A 10,606-nucleotide genomic window follows, 5' to 3' on the forward strand; every position below is an offset into this window, starting at 1 on the left:
AATCTGACAACAATCTGGCATTTAAATGCCATCAAAGTTGTTATTAAATAGACTCTCCCTGTCTCAGTCTATCCTCTTTCTTGGGTGCAAACACCATAGCACTCTTGGACAGTGTCGTGGGTGTGGTGAGAAGCAGATAATCTGCTGTAGGTACCTGAGCTAAACCATCAGCCTTTTCAGTATCCTTCCCTTTCTCCCATCCAGATGCCATTTTCTTTGCACACACTATGCTGAGGATCGTTTAGTTTGTGTTTAATCCTTGGCCACCTCAGCGCAAGGCTGTTCAGGCATTCACACCACCCCATGCAAACCCTGGTTCTGTAAATCCTGTCCTACGAGGCCTTTTGGGTCACTGCAAGCACTGCCCTCCTTGAGGAAGGGAAAACCCTGAGCTCACGGTTGAGTCTGAGGCCTGCTGTCCCAGTAGACAAGTATTGGTCATCTGAGCTGAAGGGAGATGGTATAGTAGGCTACACTATACTAACAGCTTATAGGTGACATTACCATGTGCACGCTGAGGGATCTGACACTTTTTTCTCTATTTGTGTAAAACCACTGTAGAACACTGGAATACCTGATCAAGCACCTGACTCACCTGGCCTCCTTCAGCAGCATGACCAACATGCACACCAGAAACCTGGCCTTGGTGTGGGCTCCCAATCTCCTCAGGTATGGTAGAATCCCCTCAGCCGGAGCACGATGTTAATCAGCAGCACGTGTGCCTAAAAACCCATCCACTGAGAGAAATGAAAGAGCAGGAAAAAACAGAACAACTAAAGGGAACATCAGAGCAAAAACAAGTAGCTTTTATAAAGAGTTCTTTCAGGTTGAATAATCTGAGGTTTTACTGCCAGCATCCAAGGAAAGTTGTGGTTTTGCTTTTTTTTTTTTTTTTTTCCTTTTCAAAAATAAAGCTGTTATTTGTAAGCTGAGTACATTGATTTAAAAACGAGGAGTTAGCTCATCACTGTGGAACGGAAATGACATTTCCGATGGTGCCAGTACTTCTGCAGTGGTGTGGTGTGAGACATCAGCGCCTGGAAGACAGGGAGACAGAGCAACAATATCGCAGTCCTGTGTCCAGCACTGCTTGAGTAGAAGTGAAATAAGGTTGGTAGACGTAAATGGCAGCTAGCAGTGTGTTGCAAGACCACCAGATAGATTTTGTTTGCTTTGCCTGGCACTCTGCTGGAAAGAGGCCCAGATAAGATGCAGGCAGATGTTTGGCTGATATGCTGTAGAGCTGAGCAGAACAAGAAAATGTATTACGTGAAAAATTTATATTGAAATATTTTGTGTCTTGGTGAAGTTGCCCTCTCCATTCATCCCATACCTATGTGTTCAGTGGACTGAACTATGCGGGGTGAGTCCAGGATTGCTGCAGGGCAGGCAGAAGGGACATTGGCAAGAGAGTTACAGGCAAATCACAAAAAAGACAGAGACGCTTCTGGAAAGGAATCAGATGTTGACTCTGCTGAACATTAAAAAATAGGAACATCACAACTGAGATGTTTTCATTCTAGCATCTGTCCTTGTCAAAAACCTGAAGTCTGTTTCCTCCTGCAATCTATTTTAAGTGCAAGTCTCAAGGAGGATAAGAAAGGGTCAGGCAATGCAACAGCGGTCTCCTTACATGGTTATCCTATTGGCAATGCCCCAAGCTATTATCTAACACACTAGTCATTAACTTTACAAAGGATCCATTGCCCAGTGATTATTTCTTCAGCAACACTTTGGCATGTCAAGATAAGGAATGTTTCTTTGCTGAGAGCAAGAATAAGAGTGTGAGAGTGCAGGGGGCAGTGAAGAGCCTATTGGGACACACAGCAGAGTGTTGTCAAAACTGGCATGGGGTTGACATGAGCAAGCTTCTGAGAGATTTCACTCAAATCTTCCTTGGAGAGATGACTCAAGCATTGCATAGGGGTCTGGAAGTAGCACTTGAAGGCTCTTGCGTTATCTTTCAGACTCATCTTTGGAAGAGCTAAAGGAGGACCAAAGTTGGTGAAAAGAGAGCAGTCTGAAAATCCATTTTATCTTCTACTGAAAGGCAAAAAGAGGAAATAGCATGGGGAGGAAAGAAAATAACAGAAGTGAGAGGGGAAAATGGAAAAGGATTTTGAAAAGAGTGAAAAGGCTGAGAGAAGAGAAGGGCCTGGTGAGGAAAGGGAAGTAAAGATGCAGCAAGAGCAAGCAAAACATCCTTGTTCCAATCCTTGCAGGCAGAAAACCAGTCTCTCCTTCCCAGAGGCCACATGTGGTAATGCTGACTTCTTTCTCCGTGCAGGTCAAAGGAGATAGAGGCTGTTGGCTGCAATGGGGATGCAGCTTTCCTGGAAGTGCGAGTCCAGCAGTTGGTGATTGAGTTCATTCTGAATCACGTGGATCAGATCTTCAGCAACAACAGAAAAGCCAGCTCTGCTGAGAGCATTGGTAACCACCTCCTTGCATCATCCCACATATCACTTACCCTATTTTCCAGCTCTAACTGTATCTGCTGTACACTAGTATTTCAAAATCATCAAGGCTCATACACTCTCCTGAACAAACCTTGATCCCAGTTGCTCACTAACGTAGCCCTCCTCACCCCATCTCCAGCGTTTCATTTTTAGACACTAGCTTCTTTCAACGTGCTCTCAGATCCCACATGGCTTAACGTTTTCTGCAAAAGGAAGACTGACAAGCTTCTTAGTCTGGGCTCAGGTTTTCTCTCTAAGACCATCAGCCACACTTTCAATAGTGCAGAAGGCAGGGAATGAGGGACTGTGTCCTTACTGTGTCCACCAGTACAGCAAAACACCGATTAGCAAATTCTAAGGCTTCTGGTTTTACTGCAGGTTCTCTCCATAGCCATGAAATGCATTGGGAAGGTATAGTAGTGCTGGATTCTAGAACAGCCCCCTTTCCTAGAATAAGACAGGGAGAAGGATGTGGAAGTGAGGAAGAATTAGTCACCAGGCATGGACTGGAGACTCAACTGCTCCAAAATCTGGGGAGGGAGGAGAGAGGGGAAGACGTATAACCTGGCACTTCTCAGAGATGCCTCTTTCACACCAAAATATCTACAGCAGGGGCAGCAAGCCTGTGTAACACAGCCTCTGATTGGCAAGCGTGGCCCCTGCTGGTAATGCACTCAGATGAATAAGGTTGCTGGGGAGATGGAAGGCTTATCTGACAAAAGCCTCTCTCCCTGCACGTGCCTCTCCTTTCCCCTCTCTCCAGAGAAGCTGTCCCCGTGAAATAAAGACATGAAGCTCTTGCTCTCATCTCCTCTCACCCCACAGCTGGAATGTACTTCCTTTCTTTACAGAGAACGCACCAGTTGTGAAAAATCTGACTCACCCTTCCACCTCCCTGCCGATGAAGCTGGTGAGCCTGGAAGAAGCGCAGGCTCGGAGTCTGTCAGCCTCCCACCCTGCCCGGAAGGAGAGAAGAGAGAACAGCTTGCCTGAGATTGTCCCTGTAACGGGGTCCTTCTTCCACACAGTTGTTGATCTCCCCGACAGCAAGTAAGTGCTAAGAGGGATGTAAAGTGCGAGCAAATAGAGCAGGTTTCCAAGCATAATTAGGAATGAAACTTCTCTTATGACAGCCCCACACCCTCACACGTGAGTGGAGAGAAAATTGCATACCCTTCTCAAGTGGCAGAGTTGAGAAGCATTTCATCTGCTGGGTTCATAGCTCCACTAGTGCAACTCCCTCCACGAGGGCAGAACCTCTTGCAGGGGAATTAATTGTCTATGCACCTTGTGCGAGCACAAGGTTTGGCTAAACGTGGGCTGGGCTTGTAGCAGGTCAGGACACTGCTCTGCTACGAGTTCCACCTGCTGGTGGCTGGTTTGCAGCACGCCAGGTGGCACTGACTTGTGTAGCTCCATTCTTCTCTGTGTTCCTCTTCAATCGTGGCCAAGCAACATGGAAAAAATTCTCTTCTAGCCCTAGAAGATATTTACACAGTGGCATCAATACTGAGAAGAGTCCTATTTCAGCTGACGTTGCTGCAGTTGCTGGCACTGGTGCCCAGCCTAATTATTAATCTATTGGTCTATCTATCAGTTGATGTATGGCTACTCAGCTGCCTGGTTCTGAGAGATTATAGCCCCTGCAGCGGGAGACTCATTAATCTACTGACCCATAAAGCACTGTAGCAAAAATGTTTCTTCACACTTGATATATTAAAGGAAATATGAGCCATCTAACAGAATACTGGCAAGAAGATAACCAGTTTAAGACAAAAGGGTGTATTGCCCCTTTACAGTGTGTTATCTTTTCTCACTTAAAGAGAACAGTCCTATCACTAAGATACTAATTGTCTTCGTAGGACTGATTTGTGCTCTTCTGAATATTGTTCTGAAGGAAAAGCAGAACTGTGGAGGTAGGAAACCCATTTAGGGGAGCGAGGCAGAGAGGTAAAATGGTTCTTGCTCTTGAAGATTGAAGGAGGAATCAGAATAGGTTTGTGAAGGAACTAAAAGCTAAACTAAACAATATTCACAGCAGAAAGCTGGCTTTGGGAGCAGCAGCTTCTTTCATTTTAAATCTGGGATTTCCAAGGAGACACAGGGAACTGGCATTCCACTTCATCTGACATTTACAAGAAATTGATTTAATTCCCTTAAGCTTTCTCATTTCGGTTATTACATTATACCAGCATATGATCAACACTTATGATTAAATTCAGATTGGCTTGACAGGCATTAATAGCCACTTGTATTCTGGGATCCTTTTATTTTTGCAAATCCATAAAAGCTATAACTCACAAGGACTTTAAAGGATAGTTCTGTGCACCACAGAATAGTACATGTTCCATCAGTTCTCACTGGAATTTATCTTGCATTCTGTCATTAAAGCCTGTCTAAAAGACAATTTTTCTTTACTGTGTTGCAAGACACTTTTAGCCTCGGAAACCTCTCCTTTCTGGAGGCAGGCACAGTTCATCGCTCAGTCAATCACAATTGCTGTAGAATGATGCCAGAACCACCTCTGTGAAGACTTGGCTCAGATATCTGTCCATCCATGACACAGCTAAATCAGCAGTACAGAGAAATGACACTCAGAAAAGGGAGAATTCCTTATGTAGCTATTTATGCATGCACTAGAATTAAAAGAGGTGAGAGGAAAAGAGGAGCAGCATTGAGTAGAGAGAGCTCAGATGCTTTTACTGGATACTAAAAAGATAAAAGTCTCTGAGGTTAGGTAATTTCCTGAGCCCATTTTTTTTTTTTCTTTTTCCAGGAGAAAATTATCTACCAAGTCCAAGAAATGGAAGTCGATATTTAACTTGGGCCGTTCTGGCTCAGAATCAAAGTCTAAACTGAGTCGAAATGGGAGTGTCTTTGTAAGGGCACAGAAGTTATCTGGTAAGAACACAGTTTTCAGTTCACTCTTTCTCTCCACAGCTTCTTTCTTGGCACTGTTAGCAAGGAGAAACCTATACCCACACCCACATGACACTTATGCTTCAATCTAATGGAGTCATGTTTTTTTCCTTGTTTCGTGGACATCCTATTTTTGCGTGATGGCAAGAAGCACCCTTAAGGATGATATGCCTGGCAGCTACATCAAATATTCCATCTTGGTATGTGATAAACAGACTCCCATTGCCCAGCTGTCATATTTAGGGGCTAGGAAGTGCTATGCGGTATATTGGGTTGGATTAGACCATTCCAACTCAGCCAAACCCTTACATTCCTTACACAGCACTGGTGAATAGTTGTCCTTCCAAACTGTCCTTCCACCAAAAGGCACTGAATAGCCAACTGTGTTCAGCGCCTCTGTGAAAGACAAGGAGTTTCTCTGCCTCCTGTATCTCAGCACTTTGAGTGAATGGATTACTTCTGCAGCATTGACAAGGGAGATGTCTTTCCTCCTGGCTGTAATCCGAAGTTCTAACCCCTCCCAAGCTTCAATATCTTAAGTGCTCTGCTTCCTAGAAAATCACCTGGGAGTGTAAATTCCAAGCATTCAGAAACGATGACTCAAGTTCTAAAAACCGTGAAGATAACTTTAAAATAATTATTACCTTTAAAAGAAATCGTAGCCTAATTTTACCTAATTTTATGAACAAGTATTTTTGTGTTGGTTATTTTTTTTTAAAACTATTTTCAAAATTGGGAAATTACTTATTATAAGGAAAAAAGGTGTGATTTTTTACATGATCTCATGACCCCAGGAGCTGGTGTTTAGAGTAACGCTACCAAACACTGCAAGACTTACCATAGTTAATGTTGACAACTTACTTACCACCATATATAAGAGAGGCAGTCTTTAGATCAAATACAAGTGTGAAGCCAAATTCTGGATGCAGTCTTTTTTGGAACCCTGCCTTCCCCATGTTTTGCATGTACAGATGGCCTCACATAGGGTGCCCACTGCAGACCTCAAAATAGCTCTCCATCCTATTTTGATCAGGGGATCACTTTCTCACTTTGATAAGGAATACTCTGTCCCAAATCAGCACTTGCTCAAGGATGCCCAGGAACGTTTGGAGCCCAGTGATTTTGGGGGCTGAGCCTTGTTTCAAGCACAATACTGAATGACAGGCGGCTGTATATTTTCGCCAGCAGGTGCACAAAAATGCTGAAGCATGTAGAGATTTAGGCACAGTGACAGTGCATTAAAGCAACATTTATTGCTGCCATGTTGTATTTTCACGCACTCTCTGCTTACAGCATAATGTGGGGGAAACACATGAACTTGCTGTTGAAACTCAGCACATGCTTTCCCACACTTTGTGTCTATGCACAAGTCACATAAAATGTGAGCTCTGCTGTTTGAATTCTGTTCCTCTGGGAATGCAGCGCCAATGCTCAAGACATCATGCCATATGAGTGAGAAAGGTAGCCAGGATTCTATACAGATGGGAAAGGTAGCTGGAGTTTCTCCTCTGCTCATGTGAAAGTCAGTCCCAGAAGCCTTAATTAAATAAACAAATGAAGTCCAATAAGCCCTCTCACTTTCTCCCTTACCTACTTTGTGCACCACTGTAAATAGCAAAGTTTGCTCCCAGACGTTTTCCAGAGCTCCACAGATCCTTTATGGGTTGCCAGAAACTTGCTGTTCTTGCCAGCTACTTTCCCCTCCATCTCCCCTTTCGGAGCAGTAACAATCACGTGTCTCTGAAACCTCTCAGGAGCAGATGTGTAAAGCATGTGGTGACAAATGGCAGATCATTTCTGGACTAGTAAGTCCAGTGTGGATGACCAGGAAACAAGCTCCTTGACACTCTCATGAATTTCCTTCAATGTCTATTGGAGGCTGGGCATGCTCATGCCAGCAAGAATCTGGGGGTGGAACGTGAAAATAACTGAACTTTTACTATGAGGAATGAGAGGTGGGAAGGCATTTATGCCAGGTTAATTAGAAAGTCCCCACAAGCAAGTGAGATGCAACTGGGGAGGGCAATGGTGCATGATGGCTTTGGGGACGTCAAACTGCTATGCAGTGGAGATGGTGTTGACTGGCTGGGTTAAGTATAGCTCTCCACATGCCTGGCAGGTGCAAGGCTGTCGTTAGCGCTAGCAGATCCCCAGCTGTGTGGACAAGTGTTGCGGGTAGTAAACCGCATGGTGTACATACAGAGGGGTAATGCTTGGAAATGGAAAATAACTTTGATGTCTGTCTGGCATGCCCGTCTATATGCAGCCTTTGTTCTTTATGGGCTGAAGCCTGCAAAGCCGCAGGATCTGAATCCTGTTTTCTAAAACTCATTTTCCACAGAAAAAGCAACCATTCGTCCTGCGAAGAGCATGGACTCACTTTGTTCCCTGCCTGTGGAAGGTGAGACATCAACAGTCTATGCTGCATGGATGAAGGGTTGCACTTCTGCACTCTCGGCTCCCCCTCCACGCCTGCATGTGGCCCGTGTCTTTCCTTATTTCACTGTGCTGTGTATCCTTATGTGCTCGTGCTGCTGATATGGGTCCTCACCCTTCTGTGCATGCATTTTTAACCTTCAACTGTGCATGCACCTGACAGTTATCGCTGTACCTAGTTATGTCTTTATTAGAAGTGAGATTGCCTTGATCTTGTTCTTGGTTGTTCTGATGAGCACAAAGTTCCCATTTATTATAAGGAAAAATAAAGGTAAAGGAAGTGAAAATTCTTGTAACAAACCAATGGAGCTCTGAGGTATGATCTCTGTGGGCAGTTCATGCTAGCTGTAGAGTTGGCTGAATTTTATTGAAAGGTGCCTCTAATAAAAATCCTAAAAGATTTCCAGAGGAGGGCATCCTATTCAGTCCTGCCTGCTCAGTGTGAAGGAGGCCACAGGGCTGGAGCCTGGAGACTGTTTAGTGACCCTGATCCCGCATCCCTCTGGGGAAATGTGGATGCTCATGAATCATAGAATCATAGAATATCTCGGGTTGGAAATGACCCTAAAGATCATCAAGTCCAACTGCAACCCAACCATACTACCCTACCTCTAACAACCCTCCGCTAAATCATGTCCCTGAGCACCACATGAAGGGCAGAACCCATTCCCTGAGGGATGAAGGGGGGCTCCTCAAAGAGGAAGACTGATGCTAGTTATTTGTTTCCCACTGACTGCCTCCTATCCTCCTCTAGGGGAGGATGACAAGAGCAGATTCAAACGGACAGTGACTACTGGAGGGTTTTTTGTCCCAGTGATGAAAAGTCGGACAGGAGGCACAGGCAGCTCATATGACCTCAGCAAGGAGAACGAGTGGGAGCGGGAAGGATGTATCATGGCAGCCAAAGGAAACTCAGAGCTGAGTGGGGTAAAAGCTCCCTGCCGGACATCGCAGGCAAAGTGCCCCCCCGAGCAGCTGAAAGTCTTCCGGGCAGCAGAAGATGCTGAAAACGAGCAGACTTCCCCCAAAGGAGGCCGCATGTTCTACACCTCCGAAACAGCTGCCAAATCAGGCTTTCCCAGCAGTCTCTTTCCCTTGGAGGCCTCCCCTCGGCACCAGAGGAAAGCGCTGAACATCTCAGAGCCCTTCGCTGTCTCTGTCCCCCTCCGGGTGTCTGCAGTTATCAGCACCAACAGCACCCCATGCCGCGTTCCTACCCGGGACAAACCTTCACTCTCCAGCCTTGAGGAGCTGTCTTCCCTTGTGCCCGAGAGCCCCAGCCCCTCTACACTGGAAAGTGGAGTCTTCATGAAGATGGAGCAAGTTCCAGAGAGGAAGGAAAAGCCACCTGGGCCTCTCCTGCCAACGGCAGCATCCAGAGGTAAAAGTGTGTTGGGGCAGTGGAACTAAAGCTTGGCTGAGTTGGTATTTAACCTGTTCTCATGGCAGGGAAGAAAAGCAAACTGCTCCAGGGCAGGCACTGGCAGTCACAGATTGGCTTGGCCCTTGCTGAAGTACTGGGGTTGGGGAGGTGGGTGTCCTCACGACACCATCCTGTTCTGCCTGGAGGGATCTCTTCAGCTCTGTTTGTTCTTCTTGGGTCACAAGAGCACTGTTTTGTTGCTGGGAGCGCTGCCAGACGCGTGCTTTTGGCCACAAGTACTAACAAAGTTCATTTGTGTTTCTGATCCAGGTTCTCTCCCTGAGGAACTGGTAGTTGCCAGAAAACCCGAGACCTTAGAAACTGCAGAGCCAGCAGCAGAAAATCAGGAGACGTTACACGGGCAGAGCAGCAGCACAAGCAGCCTCCAGCAATCCTCAGAGCACAGTCCTACTGTGGAACAAGCACCAGCCTCAGAGGTTCATATGGGGCCACTCACTGCAGTTAAGACAGAGCAAGAGAGGCTTGAGATGAAGACCATCTTCCCAGAAGGCAGTTGCAGCCAGCAGGAGATCCAGAAGGCTAAGCCAGAGGAAGGGTCACGTGTAAAGGATGTGGTAAGGAAGAAGTCATAAGAAAAAAGCTGGGGAACAATGTCATGGTAGTGACTGTGACGCTGTTCATAGTTTCACTTTGTGCCCATAGCTGTGAAAACTTGGTCTGCGATCTAGGCTAAGCAGAGTCAAGAATTGACCTTGCACTGATTTCACTTCTGTCCATTTAAGCACTTGGTGATTTATCTTTGTGCAGCTACCTACTGTCCGCTCTTTGTTTTCTCTTCCTGCAACTGTGACTGCACTCAGTACAGTCTGTCAGCTGTGAGACTCTCCAGATGTGAGACAGTCCAGGTGTCTGATACTTTTGACCCAGGGTCTCTGAACTCTTCTTCTATTTTTTGCTGTTCTATTTTACTGTCCTCTACAGCTTGAAAATTTCTTTTTTTATTTCATTTTCTGGACACACTTCCCCTCCTCCCCCCCATCCACACACACACACTTCCTCTGTATTTCTACCAAACCTTTATCACCAGGTTTCTTACAGTGGTACTCATCGCAGGACATCTATTTAAAGATCTGTTGGCATATGCTCTTTAACGGATTATACATTCCAGTATGATTTGGGAATGCAAAACCTCTGGCAAGGCTAAGTGAGCGCTGAATGGGAAGAGCTGAGAAATAGGCTGAGATATTCTAGTTGCTCATTCACCTCACTGGGTTGATTACTGTATGTGTGTGTGTTTGTTTCTATTACCATGAACATGCTTGTCCAGGAGCCTGTCATTTCCAAGAGTCTGTTTGAGGAAAATTGAAGGGTATTTGCAATAAGTTGTGAACTGCCAGGTCATGGCATT

At 45.6% G+C, this 10,606-nt stretch overlaps 1 protein-coding gene and 1 long non-coding RNA gene across 2 annotated transcripts in view; one reads left to right on the forward strand and one right to left on the reverse strand.

Moving 5' to 3' along the window:
• ARHGAP31 (Rho GTPase activating protein 31) overlaps nt 1-10,606 on the forward strand; it is a 55,787-nt gene that overhangs the window by 38,490 nt on the left and 6,691 nt on the right. The window contains exons 5-11 of the mRNA XM_072361519.1: nt 562-669; nt 2,288-2,433; nt 3,311-3,509; nt 5,236-5,360; nt 7,720-7,779; nt 8,569-9,195; nt 9,508-9,812. Coding sequence (XP_072217620.1) covers nt 562-669; nt 2,288-2,433; nt 3,311-3,509; nt 5,236-5,360; nt 7,720-7,779; nt 8,569-9,195; nt 9,508-9,812 — 1,570 coding nt within the window. The remainder of the gene's footprint in view (nt 1-561; nt 670-2,287; nt 2,434-3,310; nt 3,510-5,235; nt 5,361-7,719; nt 7,780-8,568; nt 9,196-9,507; nt 9,813-10,606) is intronic.
• On the reverse strand, nt 2,575-3,736 carry LOC140265516 (uncharacterized). The gene is made up of 3 exons (XR_011906275.1): nt 3,633-3,736; nt 3,343-3,415; nt 2,575-2,906 (listed from the first exon to the last, which is right to left on the reverse strand). It is a non-coding gene; the product is annotated as an uncharacterized lncRNA (long non-coding RNA).

Source organism: Excalfactoria chinensis, chromosome 1, assembly GCF_039878825.1.
Source record: "Excalfactoria chinensis isolate bCotChi1 chromosome 1, bCotChi1.hap2, whole genome shotgun sequence".
In the NCBI taxonomy this organism is placed as follows: Eukaryota; Metazoa; Chordata; class Aves; order Galliformes; family Phasianidae; genus Excalfactoria; species Excalfactoria chinensis.